The 22,591-nt window shown below is 41.4% G+C and overlaps 3 protein-coding genes across 3 annotated transcripts in view; 2 read left to right on the forward strand and 1 right to left on the reverse strand.

Annotated features, from left to right (window-relative positions):
* Pstk (phosphoseryl-tRNA kinase) overlaps positions 1–5,707 on the forward strand; it is a 23,742-nt gene extending 18,035 nt beyond the window's left edge. The window contains exon 6 of the mRNA XM_036195630.1: positions 4,895–5,707. Coding sequence (XP_036051523.1) covers positions 4,895–4,935 — 41 coding nt within the window. The 3' untranslated portion in view covers positions 4,936–5,707. The remainder of the gene's footprint in view (positions 1–4,894) is intronic.
* Ikzf5 (IKAROS family zinc finger 5) overlaps positions 1–19,004 on the reverse strand; it is a 25,182-nt gene extending 6,178 nt beyond the window's left edge. Inside the window, exons 1-3 of the mRNA XM_036195607.1 lie at positions 18,882–19,004; positions 9,376–9,553; positions 7,260–7,442 (exon numbers count right to left, since the gene is read on the reverse strand). Of these exons, the coding sequence (XP_036051500.1) occupies positions 7,260–7,442; positions 9,376–9,508 (316 nt within the window). The 5' untranslated portion in view covers positions 9,509–9,553; positions 18,882–19,004. The remainder of the gene's footprint in view (positions 1–7,259; positions 7,443–9,375; positions 9,554–18,881) is intronic.
* Positions 19,005–19,152: 148 nt separating this feature from the next.
* The window catches only part of Acadsb (acyl-CoA dehydrogenase short/branched chain), a 39,191-nt gene continuing 35,752 nt past the window's right edge, over positions 19,153–22,591 (forward strand). Inside the window, exon 1 of the mRNA XM_036176431.1 lies at positions 19,153–19,261. Within this exon, the coding sequence (XP_036032324.1) occupies positions 19,220–19,261 (42 nt within the window). The 5' untranslated portion in view covers positions 19,153–19,219. The remainder of the gene's footprint in view (positions 19,262–22,591) is intronic.

Consider the following 22,591-nt stretch of genomic DNA (forward strand, 5'->3'; position numbering starts at 1 on the left):
AAAAGCCACCAGGCACAGCTTACTCTCTTTTTTACCTCTTGTCTCCCATTTCTTTTGCCTCTTTCTCCTCCTTGTCTCTCCTTTCCTCTCTTGCTTCTCTTCCTCTTGTCTGTTTGCCTCTGTCAAGTCCCCACTCCAACTTGGCCTTTCACACTGATGCTCTCCTCCTCCCCCAATAAGCCTCTTACACTAATTCTGTTGGGAGTGGTGTGTTTGCTTAGTGGCATACCTTGGCAGGGCCTGCTGAAAGGTACCCACTATCGCCCCACTTTCTTTATTTATCCTTTCATTGGTACCGGGACAATAGGCTCTCCTGGCATTTAATATGGCCATGCTGGGACCCTATCAATCTGCAATAGATCAACTCTCTTCCACCTACAACAGACCTGCTTTCTCATTCACCCACACCTTTGGCTTCCACTCAATACTGCCAATGAGTCTCCAGCGGGGCAACCCGCCTCTGACCATTCCCTTGGATGTGAGGCTTCAGTCCTCTCCTCCCCTTCTGGCTTTTCTCCAAGTCCTGGTACTAGGTGATTGTGTCTCTCTCAGGCTTGGAGCTCTTAGCCCCATTCTTGTGTGACACCATGCTGAATAGCCTGTGCCTGCTCTGTGTGGCCCTCCTCTGAGTCCTGGGGACACCTCTGGCTCTCAGGTTTTGAACTTCTCTCTGCCTCACCTTTGGGAACTGTGTCATACACCTCCTCACACCAATTGGGATGTCTTTTAGAGACCCACTGACCACTCCTTTCAAATCAAATCTGGCCTCAGTATACCTTGGACCAAGTGGCCAGGGAACAAGGAATCTCTACTTCTTTTTTTTTTTTTATTTGTCTTTGCTCCAAGACCTGCTTGTTTCTGTCTGCTCTCCCTCTCTAAACTTCATAAATGTCCTGTCTATGTTTGCTGCAACATGGAAGTCAGAGAGGCCAGCTTAGTCTTGCTCAGTACACACCCGTTCTTCCCTGCAGTATCTGCTGATCTAACCTTCAGTAAGGTATGTACTTACTGTACTACATTTGTCTGTGACTGAACATGATTCCAAATGTTTAGAGTCCTATTCTTCCTATGTTGACATGTGTGCTTGCCTGGCTTCAGTAGCCTTCAGGACTTCTCTCCTGCTCATTACCCTCTCCCAGTAGCCTGAGAGACCTACAGTTTAAGCGCTAGCCTGCAGTATTCTCCATGTGGCTCTGGCTTTGGCAGCCTGCTGACCTATGCGAACACCTCTCTTCTGCTCCTTCCTGTTCTCACCTTGCAGCCAGACTGCAGACCCACTATGCTATCTCTGTTTCTTCCCACAGTCCTGCAGCTCACTTCACCCTCAGGCTTCCCTTGGAACTTACAGGAACAGTCTTAGTGTTCCACTTTGCGACCCTCTCTCTCTTCCTCCACAGACTCAGACTTTATTACAACATCTTGGCCTCAGTATGAATCAATGACCAAAATTGGCGAACTTGATTTCCAAATTCTCAGGAATTCTTAATTGCTACTGCCACAAATGATCCCTAAAATCTTACACCTAAACTTGCTCTTACACTTCCAAAGTCCCTAACCTCTAAGGCTCTATTTACCCACTCCTAAAAATCTTTGATCTCTGATTTCTTTTCACTCTGCTCTCTCACACACAATAGAATAATATCTTAAGATTATGCTATAAACTCTTATCTCAGGATTTGTAAATTACTCATTGGGTATGGTTTAAAATATATAATTTGTAACAAAATTTGGCTTTAAACTTACAACAAAAGGCTTATAATTAAAATTCTATGTGTGTGTGTGTGTGTGTGTGTGTATATGATTCAACTCCTGTTTAAGATGTGTGTGTGTGTATGTGTGTGTGTGTGTGTGTGTACACACACGTACATGACTTGGATTTAACTCTATATGTGTGAATATAAGCTGGATTTAACTCTACGTGTATGTGTATGTTACTTAGATTCAACTCTGCACATACGTGCATGTAACTACTGTTTAGGAAAATATGTTTTTTGGTTTTTGGGTGTTTTTTTTTTTTTTTGGTTTTTCAAGACAGGGTTTCTCTGTGAGGAAAACATATTTTAAACAGTAACCATGTGGCTGTCCTCCATCTTGGCTGGTGACATCATGATATAAGCAGCCATGTGGCTGGCAGCCATCTTTACTACGGTTAAACAGTACATATCATGTGATACTTCTTAGTCCTGAGCTCTCTGTTCATTGTGTCTCCTTTTAGACTAAGGAAGCAACAAGTCTCAAATATTGGTATAGAATTTTGAATGATGATAGAAATATAAAGTTATTTGTTACAACATACTGTATATGTGATTCAACTCTGGTTTAAAATATACTCTAGAGTGTTAAAATTTTAAGGTTATAAAGATCTATTCAAGAGGGGTTGAGGATTTAGCTCAGTGGTAGAGCACTTGCCTAGCAAGCACAAGGCCCTGGGTTTGATCCTCAACTCCAAAAAAAAAAAAAAAAGATCTATTCATATTAACAAAAGCTGACTTAGAGATTTGCACCTAAGTACTTATGTCTTTGCCAAGTGTTCAACACCAAGCTTCTAGAAAATTTATATAAGTGGCAACACATATTTGATAAGTAAGATATATTTTCTACAATGGAGTTTCTGGTCCCCCTAGAAGGTCCTTTTCCCAGGGCTGGGCATTTGGGCAGGGGCCCACATGGCATGTCAAGGGCAATCCTGGCCTCTGGGCTCCCTCAGTCCCTGCTCACAGGCCCCCTTATCTCCTGTTCCATTTTGGCCCTGGGGATCTATCATATCCTGTCAATTTTCCTTGCTTTCTCAGGAGACAGGCTTAGCAGTTTGGAACTCCATGGAATGGCTATTTTGGTTTCTTTACTGAACCTACTATCTATGATTAAAAAGTTTTATTTTGATAGTAAAAGAGCCCCAATTCAAAATTAGCCATTTTTAAGGCTAAATCTAACAGGGATGGAAAATGGAATGTAAAATTCTACTCATATAAAAGCTACTAACTTACTGTAAACTGTTAAAGATAATTAACAAATGCAAGTTAATGGTCAATCACCTTAACAGGAATGGAATGTAAAGTGCTAGTCTTAAGAAAGCTGCTAATGAATTGTAGACTGTTAAGGAACATAAGTTAATAGTCATCTTATAAATGACCAAATTCTTTAATTATAATCATGCTAAATACTAATATAATTACAGGAATAAGCCTTACTTAGTCCCCTGTGTTTTCAAAGTTAAGCTTAACATAAGTAACCAGAAACAAAGTTTGTCTATTCAGATATACCTAATAGATAGACAGTCCTCAAATGCTCTAGATGTCTGAGAATACGGCATTTAAAATGTTTAATTAAAAAAGCTTTTCACGATAGAGAGACATGCCAGCTCCTGGCAGCACCCCTATCTCCTCCAAAGAAGATGGATGGGCACAGAAGAACCTCCACTTGGATAGGTACAGAAGAACCTCCACCTGGAGCTTGCTTTAAATGTGGCAAATGCCTGGCCAGTAGGCAAAAAAACTGCCTTTCACCTCAACTGTTGCCAAGACCCTGTCCATACTATGGATAATCAGGACACTGGGGGATCAATTGCCGCACTTTGCCAAGACAAGGTAGGCTAGTCCTCCCAAAGTTCCTACTCCACAGAAAAGTCTATCAGATCTTCTGGATCTGGCAGTCGAAGACTGATGCTACCCTGAGACCTCTGCCCCCAACGACCACGGAGGAACCTGGGGTAGATGTGTAGGCAGCCAGTAAGTCTCTGTCATTTCTCATAGATTTGGTCTATTGGTTTACACTTCTGCTTGCTCAGGTAAAAGTTATTATCCTTCTCACACTCTGGTGTTTGACCGCTAGGCTAGTAGCTTTGTCAACTGAACAGCAGCAGCCAAGGCTTCAGCCGCCTTCTCAGTTTCTGTGTGTGTAAAGTTCAGGGCATAGGCCCTTCTCTCCTAGAGCTACTACTAGGTCTAGACACAGTTTACCTTGATACCAGACTCAGAAAAGAGACAAACTCAGTGTAACTTCTTACCATTCCTTTATTGAAAGGAACTCGCTTTATAATGACTGCTCTCAGTAATCAACAACTTGTATCTCCTGGTGAATTAGATAGAAAGAAGGTGTTTTCAGGTGTAGTGTTTCTGTGACGATATGAAGGCTTAAGTTGAGGATCTAAGAAATATTTTAGGGTCTAAGAAGGTATTTTAAGGTGTGTAAATCCAAGTTATAAAGGTCTGAGAATGAAAAAGCTTAAGTGGTGATAGAAAGTGATTTGAGGTATATAAAAAATGAAATGTTTCACTATACTATTGTTATATTAAGACTCCAAAGTTAACAGTCTTCACATGAATCAAGGGGATTCTGATAAGCTACTACTCTAGCTCTGGCAGAGTACCACTACGATCATGAGACACAAGCTCGGGATTTTAAGTTCTCTTCGGATGTTCTCTAAGTACAGATTGAAAAGTGCTTCTCACTGTGCTAACATCTGTCTAATCTATTACATCTACATACATGGATAGAGGAAAGAGTGTCAATGCTTTGAACCAGAATCATTTTGGGGTCCCCTATGTCTCAAAGGCATGAGTCTATGCCTTTTCTACAATGTGGATCTCAGTACAGATTACAAACAGTGGGAATGCTAGTGTGTCTAAAACTTTCCTCTTTTTGTGAACTCAAAAAATTCTTGTAAGCTCCAGGGAGTCAACTTGAATCCACCTCAGACAGGTCATCAAATGGGCTCCAGATAAGTACTGTCAATCAACAGCCTAAGTTTATCCACCTACTGCCTATTCCTGAGGGTGGGACCTCCCCCACCTTCCCCTGGTCTTGGGACTCCACTCCCTTAATTACTGGGACCTAAGAAAAAATGTCCTCCCTAAACTTAACTGTATCTTCTGCTCTGACAATGTCTTGCCAGGTCCTCTCAAATCTGCATCCACTGAGCCTGGACAGCAGTGAAACAGCCAGCTATGCCAGGACTTGGCTAGCATCCCATCCTTCTCAGGTCCCCTCAAGATGCCAATGCCCCCAGACTTCAGGAAGCAGTCTAGAGAACCCGGTGCCCTCCATTCCCACCTCACCAGCTACCCCTTCCTATTTCCTTACCTTTTTATACTAAACAAAAGAGAGGACTGTTAGCATTCAGGCATTACACTGGCCTGCTCTCAGGGACCTAGTAGGACATGTCATCAGCAACAGGCAAGATGTACCACTGCAGCTGCTGCAGCCACTAAGTGGAGCACTCTCCCTATGCACACGCGCTATGTCCCCATTTAAAAGGCAGCCCTTCTCACCCCCCCCCTTTCCTTCTGCTCTCACTTCCCCCAATAACCTCCCACGTGAGGAAAAAAGAATGTTCAGAGGAGTGCAGAAGACGGAAACCTGGCTTGTGACACTTCAGAGGGAGGGTTCGACTCTACCAGGGCTGCTTGCTAGTTTAAGATTCTGTGGTTCTGGTTAGCTGAGGCTAAAGAATCAGCTGTGATTAACAAGAGACCAGAATTACTGAAGTGAAACCTTTACATTATTGGGACACTTGATGCCAGATCTAAGAAATTAGTGGTGATTAAGAAGAGACCAACATCACTGAGGTGAAACCTGGAAGTGTTTCCTGAGAGCACAGAGAAGCGGTGTTTCAGAGGCAGCTAAAGTTGTACCTCGTGGTAGCAGCCGGACTTGGTAATGTCTAAGAGTCACCCAGGTGACACTAGTTTTGAAGCATGAAGGGGTCATGGAGAGCAGCGGAGGCTTGACAATGTGAGAGGCCAGGAGAGATCATTGGTGAGGCCTCAGTGGCAGTTGAAGGCCCAGGACTGAAGGGGTCATAAAAAGGAGTTGAGGCTTGGCACCCTGAGGAGAGCCTATGAGAGGCTGTTGATGAAAGTGCAGCCCAGATGCAGCAGAAGCCCTCAGCATTTTGGAGATGCCAGTACCATGGGATGACCACCAAGAACAGCAGCAGCAGTGGAGTGAAACCAGCCAGAGCCTAGAAGACAGGCTACGTGTGCTGCAGAGAGCAGAGCCAGAGAAGCGAAGCGACCCAAGCCCTTTGCAGGAGTCCAGAAGATTGTTGATTGAATCCCAGATAATTGGACATTGAGTTATTTATACTGTTGGAGTTTGGTTTTGCTTGGGCTTGGTTCAGATAGTGACAGTGCCCTGGTCCTTCCCTCTTGAAGGTATCTAATTTTAATTTTTAAAGCAGCCCACAGCTGAAAGACTTGAACTTTTAAAAGAGATTGGCTATTCTAAAGAGGCTGGAAATGTAATGTGTTTGAATTTGTAAAGACTGTGGAACTTTTAAAGATATTTATGATTTTAATGTGGGATCTTGGAGATGAGTAAGAAAGCAAGGGTTGTGGCTTAATAATGATGTGTTTGTGTATCAAGTTGACAAGGGGTTAGTTGTCCTGGCTCTGTGTGACAACTTGACTCTGCTAGCGTCATCAGAGAGGAAGGAGCCTCAGCTGAGGAAAGGCCTCCATGGCATCCAGCTGTAAGATATTTTCTCAATTAGTGATCACTGTGGAGGGGCCCAGCCCATGGTGGTTGGTGCCATCCCTGGATTGGTGGTCCTGGGTTCTATAAGAAAGCAGGCTGAGCAAGCCAGGGGAAGCGAGCCAGTAAGCAGCACCACTTCATGGCCTCGGCATCAGCTCCTGCCTCCAGGTTCCTACCGGGTTTGAATTTCTGCCCTGACTTCCTTCTATAATGAACAATTCTGAAGTGTAAGCCAAATAAATTCCTCCTCAACTTGCTTTTTGGTCATGGTGTTTCATCACAGCAATAGAAAAACCTAAAACAAGATATTATTTAAATTTATTTAAATAGATTTATTTAAAGCCCAAACTCTTCAAATATTTAAAACTATCATTTAGAATGTGAAACTGTCAATTGACAAGGACAGAGCATAGTTAGGATGATTTCTCAAAGGGGTGGCTAGAGAGACAGGGGCTTAGCAAGTATACTCTGCAACTATACAGAAGCCTTTCTCTTTTCTAGAATTTAAACATTCTTGTGAAGAAAAAGACAAAACATTAACCCTAGAAATAACCTCTCCCACCTGAGAACAGGAAGGCAATGCAAGATTGTGTAGATCAAGCAGGAAAATGGAGGATCAAGCTCTCCAATGAGCCTGTTTCCAGTATTTGTATGCCTTTAACCCACTGTTTGTAAAAAATGGAGTTAGTACCCAACAAACCTTCATCAAACTTGTTTTGAACAATTGGCACTACATGGACTTGCACGCATGGCCCCTCCCTCTCCAGCTGTTTCTCCATTACCTGTGTGGATCCTGATGTGTTCAATGAGCCGGGCCGTTCCTTTGCTGGCATAGTTGCAGTAGCGACACTTGAGCTTCCCATCAAAGGTCCTTTCAAACCCGTCTACTAACATTCCTGAGTTTTCATCCAGGGAAACTTCAACAGATGGGTGATCGAGTCCATTCTGATCACCATCTGTTCCAGCTATAAACAAAAGCAAAAGAAATCAGGCACCTCAGAATCAACTCAGTTCAGCATTTTAGACTTAAGGGGTTGAAGATCTTCCACAAACTGATAGCTTGCTTCCCAAGAGTTTAATTCATAAAACAATTCAGACTTCTTGAACTGGGACAAATTTTCTACAAAAATACAAATTATATTCTAAGAACCTTTAAAGAGGACCTCAAATTACTTACATATAAATTTTACCAACTCTTAACATGCTTTTGTAGAAAGCAGACAAGACAGAGAGGAATGAAGAGATTCCTTAAGGTCACAGTCATATACAGGTGTCTGATACTGGCCATGGTAACAATTTTAAGTAGCCGTTGTTACAGCTCTAAATTACTAAATTTCTTTTTGTCTAAAAACTATTATTGGATACCCTGTTAGAGTCATTTGTGTTGGAGATTTTGAGTTACATTTAAGATCTTAACTTTCTAATTAAGCACATCAAGGGAAACAAGGTATCTGACAGCTCTGAATGTAAGGACTTTAAGAATTTCAGAACTGAAATGTTTCGGTGTTTGCTTTGCACATGAACAGACAAACTTTGTATTAAGAAGTGGAAGGAACACATAATTAGGAACCTCACATGTTGGGGTATACTACACCCTGGCTTCTTGAATCCCACTCCTGGAATCTGTTCACATTAGTATTAAGAGGCAAAATTTGTATTCCTTTCTTCTTCATGGGAACAGGACTTTGGTTCGACGCCAGGAGCCATAGTCCTCACATGCTCAGTTCAAACACTAATCCTTCTCTTCTGCCTTTCAAGTCCAAGAAATTAGTTCAAAAAGAATCAACTGAAGAGTTCAGGCTTGTGGTCTCCCATTCTCCCACAGTTTTAAGACCCTGATGCTCACATTTTGATGTCTGCATCAATTACTTGAGAGATCTTAATAAAATAAACTTGAATCACTAGACCCAGGGTAGGACCTGGTGCTTACATTTCTAACAAAATTTCTGGAGGTGACACCTCATCACTGCTGCCAGTCCCTGCATCTTGATGGCTTATAAGATCTAGGTCAGAGGCCAGCAAATGTTTTCTCCAGGGCTGGGACAGCAAATACTTAAAGCCAGATGGGTTTTGTCACAACACCCAATCCTGCTGTTCCATAAAAGCTGCTATAAAAATATAAGCAAGTTGGGGATGACTGTACCTCACTGTATATATAGCACCTGCCTAATGTATGTATGCAGCAGATGTTGATCCCCAGCAGCACAAACAAGGTAGAAATGTGTCAAGAAGTGAGCATGTATGTGTTCCGATAAAACTTTATTATGAACAATGAAATAGAATTTCATGTAGAATTTTCATGAGTTATTCTTTTTGTATTTTATCCAGTCATTTCTAATGATACAAAGCCATAGGAAAGCAGTTATAGGAGGTCCATGGGTGGTACTCCGCTGACCCTGAAGTAGGTTAAGAAGAGTGTATGTGATCCACAAACTAGAGAAACTTTACCTCTAGCAGGCTCACCAAATCTTTGCTTCATCTAATTTAGTTTCTCTTCTTGAACAGGTAAATGTGGACAGCCTTCTTTCACTTACAGAGAAAAAAAAAATCCCTAGTTGGGGCTCAGGTCTAACCTACATTGCTTGATGGGCAAATTCTGTGAACAAAATCTCTGGGTTCTTTGAATCAACTGTCAGCTAACAGAACATGAAGGACGGAAAAGGGATTTAGAAGCCCTAATCTTTCAACAAGACTACAATAGTTCTCTAGACTACATTAAATCATTGTCCCATAGCAAAACTCTGCATGCTAAAGAAGGGAGAAAACACCCATGTCTTTCTAGAAAAAGAAGAGATTGCTCCACGTTAGTGGACAGTGATGCACATGAATGGAGAGCTCTGCATGAACACCAACACATTTACAAACACGAACTTTTCAGTAGTAGTAAAATAAGTCTACCTCCCTGAAGAGGCTCTGCTTCTTTGTCCCCACTGACCGATCCCGAAATCATGTTCACATGATGCGTCTGCTGGGTCAGGTATTCCTGGAAATCTTTCACAAAGTCCAAAGGCTCTGGTTTCTTTTCACCCATCTTGGTGCTTTTTCTTCCTTTCTTTTAGGTTGAAATTTGTTATATCTAGGGAACAAGGAAATAGAGAACCCTATTTAAATAGAGAACCAAAATTTAAGAACCCTTAGATTTACACTATTTAAGAATACAGTACAAAATAAAACAATATAGACAAAAACTATTTTGTATAAGACATTGTTACACAAAGCAACAGAAAAATAAAAGCTGTCTTTAAATACTCTATAATCTATCTAGAAAATTCAAGACATACAAAACAGTGAGAAACATATTTAATAATTAAACTGAGTAATAGAAAATGGAAGCGAATTACCAAGACAGAAAAATAACTTTACTTATAACAGCCAAATACTGACAATTACCCAAATAGCCCCCCAATAGTACCACATGTAAATTGGTTGTATGTAACATGATCACACAATAGGCTATAGCAGTGAAAATAAGCAAACTTCAGCTGCATGCAGCAACACAGATGCATCTCACAACCGTAATGTTGAGCACCAGAAGCTGGACAAAGGTTATTAGTGTATGACCTATAGGAGACCAGAGAAAACTAAGATCCAGTGCTGGAAGTAAGGAGAATGTAACCCTTGCTTGCTAGGGCAGACAGAATTTAGTACTGGAAGGGGCATAAAAAGAGTTTCTGGGTTACTGGTTGCCTTCCATTTCTTCATATCGATGCTGAGTTCATGACCTATGCACTCTGACAATCCAATAGGCTGAGCTTTAAGATTTATAAGCTTTTCTATATACATGTTAGATTTTAAGAAAAAGCTAAGCAATAGAGAACTGAGTAATCTTTGCATACATACTGCTAGCCATTAAAGATGAAAAATTACTCATTAAGTAATTTGAGTAAAAAAAAAAATTCCCAAGAAACCTGTCTACACATTTGGGTTGGCTATACAGGAATTGACAGGAATTGAAATGAAAGTGTATGCAGATTCAGCTTTAAACATGTCAAATAATTTTTTAGTCATTATACTGATTTATTTATTCTTCTACCAACAATGGGTAAGAGTAGTTGATTCACATGCTCACTAACACTTGGCTTTTTCACTGTGGTCACTTTGGAAGGTATGTGGCACTATCACACCAGTTTTGACTTATAGTTATTAATGATTAATGGGGCTGTATGAGTGGCTACTCATATTCTTTTGTGTAATGTTTGTTAGTTTTCCCACAGATTGTATGTCTTTTCTAAATAAGAATTTATATATATACACACACACACGTGTGTGCGTGCGTGTGTGTGTGTGTGTGTGTGTGTGTGTGTGTGTGTGTATTTGGTTTTTCAAGACAGAGTTTCTCTGTGTAACAATCCTGGCTGTCAGGAACTCACTTTGTAGACCAGGCTGGCCTTGAACTCACAGAGATCAGCCTGCCTCTGTGTCCCAAGTGCTAGGATTAAAGGCCTGTGCCACCATGGCCTGGTTTCAAGATTTTTTTCTGAAAGCAAGTGACAGTACAACTAATGTAAATCACAATAGTACCAACACTAAATAATAATCAAAAGAAAATGAGACTGGGCCCAAATCAGAGTTCATTTAGATAAGATTTTCACCTACATTTGAAATTAATGATTAACTTACAAAATGTAATCATTGGGATGTTTGAATACAAGAAATGTATGTGTTAGTCTTTGTCTCCAAGTCTTGTGTTGAATATTTTAAGGTATTTTTATTTGAAAATAGAATTTTTATACAATATATTCTGTTTCAGTTTCCCCTCTCCCAACTCAATTTCACATTCTCCCAAATCTCTCTCTCTCTCCCACTCTAGAATACAAACAAGCATCTAAAAATATTGTCAAGTAAGATAAAATAAAAACAGAAGAGCCAAAGAAAAAGCACAAGAAACACATATAGATGCGGAGACATACATGTTCACACATACAGAAATCCCATAAAGATACAACACCAGAAACCATAATATATACACAAAAGACCTGTAAGGAAAAAATAAATTAATTAATAAAATAAAAACATTGCCCAGACAAAACATTGAGTTAAGGAACCTCCAAAAATGCCTCTGAGTTCATTTTGTATCGGGCATCTACTTCTGGGCACGGAGTCTGTCCTTGAGAGTGGCTTATATGGCCAGTGAGACTCTGTTGGAAAAAACTAAATTTTCTTTTGTGAGTAGTTATCAATTGCAGACAGCTTCTGGGTTAGGGATGAGATCCACTTTCTCTCTCAGCGCTGAGACCCCATCTGGCTTTGATTGGTGCATGCCCTCTGCATGCCACCAATCTTTATGAACAAAAGTCTGTTTTATTTTACTTTTTTTCTAATTAAAATATAGCTACATCATTTCCCCCATTCCCTCTTTCCTCTCCAACACCTCTCATTTCCCCAAGTCCATTCAGTGTTGCTTATATGTATATAATTTCAGGGCTCAAAACTTGGTATTAGCTAACCAATTAGGGGCTCATCCCTAAGGAAGGGTAATTCTCCCTTTCTCAGCAGTCCTTAGTTGTCTGCAGTTCTTTGTCTAGGGATGGGTCCCATGATAATTCCCCTCCCACGTTATCATTGTTCAGGTCTCGTTTAGACAGCCATGTTGTTGATATACCATGGGAGTAGTAGCTTCCCTGTCATTTCTAGGAGATACAATTTCACAGTACCTTTCCTGGTCCACTGGCTCTTATGCTCTTTCTGCCCCTCTTCGATAATGTTCCCTGAGGTTTGGGTGCAGGAATTGTGTTGCAGATGTATCCACTAGGGCTGGGTACCCCATGATCACTTGTTGTCTGCATTTTGACCACTTGTGGACCACTTTCTGTAACGGTCTCCATCAGTTGCAAAGGGAAATGGATGAGGGTGAGAGCTGCACTTGTATGTGGGTGTAAGGACAAGGATGTAGAATGCTGTTGGAAATTGTGCTGGTTTACTACAGTGATGGTAGTAGGCTCTCTTCTAAGGTCCATGGCCTCACCAGCCCCGGGTTTCCAGTATCAGACACCTTTTCCTTCCTGTTGAGTGGGCCTGGAGTCCAATTAGACAGCTCTTGGGTACTGCCAAGAAATGACTGCCACTATTGCATCTACAGGGATATCACACCATGTTGGCCATCGCAGTTCATTAATAAGATCCAGGCCTTGCTTACCTGTAGTTCAGCACTCAGGAAGTGGAAGCAGAAGAAACACTGCAAGGCCAGCCTCCACTACATAATACATAACTCATTAGAGTTTGAGGATCTCAAAAAATACAAAACAAAAACAAACCCAAAACAAACCCCCCAAAATTGAATTTTTAATTAAAAAAGTAAAACAAGACATGAGAGTAAAGGGGGACCATTAGGAACACAAAAGTAGAAAAGAGAGGCAAAGCAGACAAGAAAAGGTAATAGAAGGGAGAAAAATGATCAAAGCATATCACATGCATGCACAGAAATGTCATAATTAAGACCTCTTGTACAATTAAGATATACTAATTTTAAGTGGCTCATGTCCAGGATAGTTGTTTTCTTTCTTTCTTTCTTTTTTTTTTAAATTACAAGGACTATGGGCCTCTTACAAAAGTTATAAATAGGGATAGAGAGATGGCCCAGTCAGTAATGTAGCATGCAAAAATTAGGACCTGCCCAAATCCCTAGCACCCACAGAAAAGGACAGGCATGTCAGAAGGCACCTGTAACCCTTAGCATTGGGAAGGTGGAGAGAGATTGCGGAAAACATCGGATGTCAAATTGTAGTCTCCACATACGTGTACATGTGCATGTGCACATAATACATGCATACACCCACATATGTAAACACATACACACAAAAAAGCTATAAGAAAAAAATCCAAATTTTTACATCACAATTCAGAATTTCTTCTTGCCAATCAACTCATATGCAAAGTCCCCCCCCAAAAATGAATGTACTTTAATGGGCTTCAATAAACAAGATAAATTTTATCAAATCTTGATTAGAAAGTTTAGCAATGCTGCGGTACAACGCGTGACAACGCAACAAAACACAAGACTTGCCAGAGCAAGCAGAAGAAGATGGTCGTTTATACATCCGACTTTAGTTTAAGGACAGAAATGAGCCCAATTATAGAGCATGGCTGACATATTTTGACAGTCTTAGTTATTCACATTGTCACATTACAAATGTCACTGTGTTCTCTGCCACAATTGTGCATGATGGGTTAAAGAAAAAAATACCAGTGAAATAACTGAAGATGTTCCAAACATGAAGCCCAGCTTCTGATTTAGAGTTTCAAACATTCTTGTACGGTTTAATTTACACAACCATCCGAGACTTAAAAGTGTCAGCTGGGTGGTGTGGCACACATCTTTAATTTCAGCACTCAGGAGACAGAGACAGGCGGATCTCTTGAGTTCAAGGCCAGCTTGGTCTACAGAGCCGGTTCCAGGGCAGCAAAGGCAACACTGAGAAACCCTGCTTCCAAAAACCGAAACCAAAACAAAAGTAAAAAACTAAGTGTCCTTTCATCCCTGAACTGTATAATCTACATCACATATATCTGTGAGCAATAGGAACAAGCAAGCAGTGGGCAATGAAACATACTCATGTAAATGATAGGTGCCTAAATCCTCAAACCCTAGCTTCTTCCATCTCAAGTCAATACCTCTAAGTACAATATCTGGGAAAACAATAATTCTGAAGCTAAAAAACAAAACTCCCTGCTATAAAAGTAAAATATGGGTTTGTGATCCAAACCAACCTGTCAAAAACAAGAACTCCCTATATAACCTGATACCTAAGGATGCTGTTCAGTACTGACAAATTTTAAAACCTCTATAAACACAATATAAATGATATATACATGGACTCAACCAACTATGAATGGAAAACATTTAAAATTTTTTTAAAATGCATCTTGAACAATTTAGACTCATTTTTCTTAGTATCCCCTAAACAATACAAATCAGAATGACTTATGCTGTATACAGTATACACAATCTGGAGAATACTTAAAGAGAATGCTATTGTGTGCCTTTAATTCCAGCACTCAGTGACCAAGGCAAGGGAATTCAAGGAGTTCAAGACTAGTTTGAGCAACACATAAAAATCCCATGTCAAAAAGAAAAAACAACGTATATGGAAAGATGTGTAATAGATCACATGCAAATCCTATTGCATTTTATGTAAGAGATTTTAGTATCAGCAAGGGATCCTACATCAATTCCCCCAGGAGTACAGAGGAACAGCTAATTGTATATAGGTTAGGAATTGGAACAGTATGGTCTTTGTAACCAGCTATGAATTCAATACCTTGGACTTCTTTATCAAGAAATTGCTTAAATTTTCAATGTAAAATGTCATCAGAAAACATATTTAAGCATTCCTTAACATTATTATAGATTCTGATGCTATATTCCAAGCCAGATCTACTCTTTTGTAACTAATATTGCTCCAAATGAAAACTTCTGTGTTGAAATCCTAACTTCTAATTTGACATTTATTGTGAGGGCAGGGTCATCAGAATAGGGATTATAAGAATAATAGTTAATTTCCTCTTTGTTTTCTGCACTATGAGTATATAACCAGAAACCAGATCCTGTATCTGCTAGCACCTCAAACTCAAACTTACCAAACCCCAGCCTTAATGAATACTTGTTCAAACCACCTACCCTGTGCTGGGTGCTTTTTGTCAATCTGATATACAACCAAGAATATCCAAGAAGAGACTTTTTTTTTTTTTTTTTAATCCAAACAGGGTCTCATTAGGGTAGCTCTGGCTGGCCTGGAACTCACTATGTAGACTAGGCTGGCCTTCACCTTGTAGAGACCCCTCCTTGCCTCTGTCTCTCCTAAGTGCTGGAATTAAAGACCTGCACCACCACAACGCCTGGAAGAAGAGGAATCTTATTTGAGAAAATGCTCCCATAAAATTGCTTGTAGACAAACCTGTGGGCTATTGATTGATTAATGATTGATGTGACAGGGCCCAGCTCACTGTGGGAGGTGCTATCCCTTGGCAGGTGGTCCTAGTTGTATAAAAAGCAGGCTGAACAAGCCAAGAGAAGCAAGCCAGTAAGCATAAGGAAAAAGCAGCCATGGCTTCTGCACCACAATTCCTATCGTGCTTGAGTTTCTGCCCCAACATTCTTCAGTGATGGACTGTTACATGTAAGTATGAGATAAAATAAACCCTGAATTACTTTTAGTCATGATGGTTTGTTAATCTGTTTGTTTGAGACAGGGTCTTTCCAACACAGCCCTGGCTGTCCAGGAACTCACTGTGTAGACCATGCTGGCCTCAAACTCAGAGATCCACCTGCCTCTGCCTCCCTAATGCTGAGACTAAAAATGTGCACCACCACACCCAGCTAGTCATCGGGTTTTAAGACATAGTCCTTGCAATTTGTTATACTAGCATGAACTAAGATGTATGTCTACTTCATCAGCTAAAGAAGAGAACAACTTCCAGACCTTATAAGACAGAGATTGCTCAAGCTAATAGAGGGAAAAAATCTAAGAATTAATATTCCATATATCTCATATATGTGTGCATACACATATATGCAATCAAACACCTTTTAATCAGGAGCTACTTATTTAAAAGAGGTGTTAAGATTCGAATTGGGAAATATGAAACAGGTAATATAAAAATCAAAGGACTTCTTTCCTCTGCCATCAGGAGCCATAGGCCTGACTGGTTTCTCACCATGTTTTCTCACAAGACTTTCAGAATCAAGCAATTCCTTGCAAAAGTAAAATTGTTCTAGTCCCCAATGGATTTGGATGAGAACTAGTAACAAAACCAGGTCCAATGCCAACAACAATGGAGGAGAACGAGGCTGGGTCTGCAAGGATTTGCACACAATGCCATGACCAAGGGTTTATGATGAACCACAATCATCTACCAATCCTACCACATGGACCTGAACATCTTTTAACCTCTGGAGACTTGGTCATGTTTAAACTGGAGTTTGATTTGCTTTTATCTGTTCCACATGAGCCAACTGGTTTGTTCAGTAATAAAATATATAAAACCTTTCAGAAAAAAATCAAAGGGGCTAGAGAGATGAATCAATTAAGAGTACTGGCTGCTCCTGCAAAGGACCTGAGTTCAATTCCCAGCACCCACATGGAGGCTTATCATCATCTCTAACTTGAGTTCCAGGGGATCTGATGCCCTCTTCAGGCCTTGGTGGGCATCATGCATACACAAGATACACAGACATATATGTAGAAAAAAAGCACCCATATGCATGAAATAAAATAAAAATAAATAAATTTAAACCAAGAATCTCTTTAATATGCCCTCCCTACTGACTAAAGGAGAATTGAAAGAGCTTGATTAGAGAATGGTTCAGTATATTTCACATATCTAGCATTTTTTTAAAAAAGAAATGTTTAAACTGAAGGGTTACTAACCGTAAAGAGGAATCCTTAGCCCTAACTTTTTATTTGATAATTTAACCCAGAGGTTAGAGAGGCCTATAAAGTTGTTTATAGTTCCACAGCCATGTTTACTTCCATAACCTATTGATTATGGTCACTGAAAGACTTACTCTCCAAGATACTTTAGCAAAGAATGCTGATAAACAAGACTTGGTTCATACAGAGTAACATGGACCTTCAAAAACGGCTACAACACAATTCCTGAGTCCCTAACTGCTTAAGACTGAGTGCATAAACACTGTGATAAGGCTCTTCTGAGAAATCAGAAAATATAATATAAAAAAATAAAACAGAATGAAACCACATCAGAGAAATCAGAAAGAATTATACAATCTAACCTTTCCACCCCAAATTAGTTCCACCTTTTCTTTCCACTATAACATAGACAAAATGTCTAATAATTGAAATTTACTCTAGAGACACACACACCAAAGGACTCCAAAAGGTCATAGAGGAAATTTCAACTAAACTTCAAGAGCCACAAAAAGTCTGTAAAGAAAGCATGCAAATAGGCAGTGGTGGCGCATGCCTTTGATCCCAGCACCCGGGAGGCACATGCAGATGGATCTCTATGAGTTTGAGGCCAGCCTGGGCTACAGAGTGAGTCCCAGGAAAGACTCCAAAGCTACACAAGAGAAACTCTGTCTAAAAAACAAAACAAAGGCACACAAGTCAAAACTTTTCTAGCAACTACAGGTTTAATAAACTAATAAGAAAACTTGTGGATCATTATCACTAACTGGAAAAAAAAATAGGCTGACAAAAAAAAAAAAAAAAAAAAAAAAGCAATAGCAAAAGCATGGTGGCCCACAATTAAAACAGCCACTTTTGTTACTATCATTTTGCCACTGGTGATTTTACTTTTAACAAAAATTTTTTAAAAAATTAAATGTAATTTAATATAGTAATTTCAGTTATTCACAGTATACAACCAGAGATGTTAGGCTTAGTATTGCTGAGTAAGTACAGTTGCATAAAAAAGTACATTAGCCTTATACTAGGGAAATACTTGTAACCACCACCAGAGTTCAACAAGGGCCTATCTGATCCCCCATCTTCAACAGTTACGGTTTCCTGGGAAACACCAGACCATGACAGAAAAAGAACATCAAATATCTCAATTCACTACAAGGGACTTCCAAGAAAACATGCATCCTCCGCTGTGCTGAAGACAACATAAACTCAAGACACAATCTGAAAGTAGTCCAGATATTTTAAACCATGGTTTTCATTCTGTGTCTTCTAATTTCCCTGGATCTCACAATATAAGAAGTCTCCATGTCCTCTCTCACTTGTCACGCCTCTGTCCGGTTCTGACCACCACATAAAGGAGTCATTAAAAATGGGCCACGTGATTACTGGCAGATACAACCGACTACACTTCGGATCCAGTTAGACACAGGGCACTTGGATGCTCGGCTGAGGAGTTGAGGATCCACGAGCCCTGAATGAACCAGAAGAGCTCTTGGCTGTAACACCTTTCCCAACCTCATCTGTTCCCAACATTGGAAGGCACAGGCAGTAGAAACCAGTCCGGGAAGGTTCCTAAGAGACAACTCGAGGGGTTAGAAACTCCTTCCCAACAGCCCGGGACCGGCGTCGGAGTAACATCCTCCCCGGGATTCCCAGTACCTGGGATGGCTGGGGTCGACTCCTGACCCTAGCACCCCGAGAACAACCCACACAGGGGGAGCACCCCCCACCCTCGATCGCCACCTGTCAAAGCAGAAGGCAGCTCCCCACCCTGAGCCTCCGAGCCCCGGACCGACGGCGCCGACTTGCGAGCTGCTCCCTCCCCGAGGCGGACCCAGTCCCCTACATGCTCGACCCAAGAAGGTCCCGGTCACCACGCTGCTAGCCCACGGGGGGCGCACGACCCCTCCGCTGTGGCCAAGGCTACGGTGGTGGTAGCCGGCCCGCGACGAACCCGGCACTTTACCGTCCGCCATTCCGTCAACGAGCCCTGCTTAACCGTGGCGCCGCCGTACAAGCGGACATCCTGTTACTCACCTCCTGACTACTGCACCGAGGAATCCCCACAACCTTGCTCGCCGCCGCCGCCACCGCCGCCACCGCCTCAGCGTTCGCCAGCGTCGCAGCTGCGGCCGCCATGTTTGTTGTGTCTCCTCTCCCTTCCCGCCCCCCGCCTTGCCCAAGTCTCGCGTGAGCGAGCTGTAGGGAGCAAGTGGAGAGAGCGTGTGTCTCTCCTGGGGTTCCGTAGGCGGGAGTGGGCGGGGACTCTAGGGGGTGTGCGAGGGGAGGATAAGCAGAGTGGGCGGGGCCCGAGCTTGCCCTACCCTGCGTGTCTGGCATTGAGCTTTAAGCCGGCGGCCCAGCCTAGGACAAGGATGGCGGTCTCTGCGCTCCAGCTGTGGCGTGCCGGCGGGCTGGTGAGTGGGTTCGAAACGACGGTCTCGGGAGGTCCAGGCGACACTGATCCCTGGCGACGTCATCTTCTAATGGTCTTGGGGAGCTCTGGGGACGGTCTTCTTAGACCTTTCACTGGCAGGACACCGCCATCTAGATTTCCTTCTTGGATCGGTCCCAGCCTGCTGAAGCTTCTTTTGGGGAGGGCAGGTGCGGCAGCTAATGGGAACAAACAAACACGCCTGGAATCGGAGTGCAGCCCCTGCAAGATGCCCCAATTTGCTAAGACCATTGAGTCTCAACAATCTGCAAAATCAAGGGACCTCAGAAGCATTTTGCAGAAATGTCACCTCTCTCGTGCCACATTTCCCCGATGATTATTACATTTTGTTTTTAAATGGTTAAAAATCTAGGCCTAGTCGTGGAATCAACCTCTTCCTTTCAGCTGCCCAGCTGGGGAAAAAAAAAAAAAAAAGCCGGAAACGGCCTCAAATTTCTGGGGCTTACTACTCAGGGAGAGAATTTCTCAGGCTTTATCTAACTGCTAGGACCTGAGCGGCTCCTTTGAGGAACCTACCTTAGACTCTGGGGAGCCCAAGAACCTATTCTAGACCCCTTCCTCAAACTTGAACTGAGGCCAGCCTCTTGTTTCACCTGCATCTCTCTGGCCTCCCGTGGCTCCCTTAGACTTTCTGATCTTGGAATTAGACAGACACAAAGCACAGTGCAGAAGACAGACTGTATTACGAAATAACAGAAGACCAGAGTGGACAATGACCCAAAGAACCACTGCGCCAGCCTACATTTTTAGCTAGACTTTATGCTATTTCTTCAGGTGCCTGAAAAACAGCTTTCCTGGAGGGTGTTTTTCTGCTCTGGTGATTGACAAATTGGTTTGGATTAACTTTTAAGGGAAAGGAAATCCGATGCCTTTGCGGTGGTGGTGGTGGTGGTGGTGATGGTGGTGGTGGTGGTGAACTGGAAAACCTCCAACTAGATAGTAATCTATTTTGTTGGGCAGCTGTCAAGTCTCAAGCCAGATAAGACTCTGATCCCAATATTTTGGGACTAGAAATAAAAATCCTGCAGTATTCATTCCTGGTTTTACAAGCTATTGAAGAGGGGAAGGGTCCATCTTCAACAAAAGTAAAGCTTGACAAAAAACAAAACAAAACAAAACTCTACATTTGTGTTTATTTTTGGTCTATATATCCACACAAACTGTTGACTCGTTTGAAGTTCTTGTGTCAGGATCAACATTGCCACACTTTCCTTTTCTGTCATATAGTCCTTTGGCCTCTTACAGAATGCTTCACAGACCTTTCATACATTTGGATACACTTGCAAGTTGTCGGTATAAATAGTTCATTGGGACTTTATGGTTTCCCTTTTATATCTCCTTTGCATTTACTGCAAGGAATCAAAGGCTCTTCTGTTTCTTTAGTCTCATGCCTGGAGGCAGCAGCACTCTGCACCTCTTTGTCTCACATTATAGATAATTAATGTTATTTGATTGTTTTACAAGTCTTGGGTCTTCAGTAAATTAGTAAAGTTATGTTAGTGTATTGTCACAAAGAAGTAGAAGCAGGTTCTCATGATTATTATTTAATACTGTTTTGTAATTGTTGCTTAATAATAATGTAGCAAAGAAAATTGTCTGGGTTTTTTTTTTTTTTTCAATTTGATCCACTGTTTATGTAACCCTACCTGTTCTTGGTGCTCTTCCAGCTTCTGATCTTACTTAATTTTTATAAACATTTTAACAAGTAGCAGCTTAATCTTGAGATGTAGAGATTTCATACAAAGGATTAGGAGGTGGCTTTGACAAAAGCTACTGCTGTTTCTCCTTCGTTGGAGATATCAAAGAGGTATTTTGTTTGGATTTGTGCGTTTATAGTCCTGAATAGTTTTTTTTTTAACACAAATTAGCATATTTTGCTAAATTTTGACTAGCATGGTGGTTAATAGGTAGATTCTGATGACTAGCTGCTTGGATATAGAGCCCAGGCTCTGTGGTGTAACTTTAGCCAGTTACTCTTTGAGTCTCAGTTTCTGATCTATAAAATGGAAATAACTGATAGTGCCAATTATGGGGTAGTTGTGAAATGAATTCATATGTTCATGGAAGGCCCTTAGAAGAGCTCATCGTCCACTCAGCTTTCAGTAAATGCCCTTGCTGCCCTTCATGAGGCACTGTGTGCTATAGCATATGTAATATGGACTAAAACATGAATGGTCAAAAAGTTTATTCTCAAGATTTTACAACTACATCTACCTACTAACCACATGCCATTTAGTTGTGGAACAAGTCCTGAGGAGTTCACAGTGTACCCCTCAGTTCAGAGGAGAGAGTGATGGTGGGCATCATTATGGGGTAGAGAGACTCTTTGGATACCGGTTTTAGAATCTAGAAGGAAAAGAGGGGTTCTGTAACAAAGAGGGAATGATACTATTTTAGAGAATTTGGGAGTTTAGCCCTTGGGATTATGTAGTGCTATTGAAGGTTGAGAGCCTCAGAGGCACTAAATCAAAGTAAAATTGCTGTGATAGAAAGTGACAGAGTAGAGAAATGAGTCACAACAATGGCACATACCTGTAAGCTCCCACTCTAGAGACAGAAGCAGGAAGGTTGAGAGTTCTAGGCCAGCCTGGGCTTACATGGTAAGACACTATCTCAAAACAAACTAGGTAGAGAAGTGTAAGCCTAGGCTAAATTTAGTCCCTGCTCAAAGATAAACAGAAAGCCTGGCATCTGCTAAGAGCTTACTATAGATGGGACAATACTTTATGATCTTCATTCTTCCTGTGAACCCTCTGAATTCTGTATTAGTGGCTTCAGTTGCAAATGAGGAATTCAGAAACAACGCCCAGTGCTTACAAAGGAGAAGAGCAGTGGCTTAAATTAGATATTAGGTATTATACACTTAGAACAGATTCTTGCATATGGCAAAGGCTTAGTAAACACTAGCTATTGATACGGGTAAAACCCATGACCAGTAACACTAAGATGAAGGGAATAAATGAAGGTGTCTTTATGTAAAGTACGTTATTACAAGAAATCCACAAAATCTTGCTCAAAGGATGAAGGAATTTATTAGGGAGGAAAACTCACTACAGTATGGGAGATTTAGCTTAGGGTCCTGGAAGGCTGAGTTATAGTCCCACGCTGTTCTTCTGCCTCCAAGCCCACGAGGGAGAGAAGAGAGTGGCCTATGTGTGTGCTACTGAGGTCTTATGGGTAGCCTGAGCCATGCCCCAGGGGCAGGTACTTCAAGGTCATAGGTAAGTAGGACAGTTACCTGCTACATCTCTAGGGGCAGTGCTTCAAGGTCATAGACAGAACAGCTACCCAC

The sequence above is a fragment of the Onychomys torridus genome, chromosome 1 (genome assembly GCF_903995425.1).
Source record: "Onychomys torridus chromosome 1, mOncTor1.1, whole genome shotgun sequence".
NCBI lineage: Eukaryota > Metazoa > Chordata > Mammalia > Rodentia > Cricetidae > Onychomys > Onychomys torridus.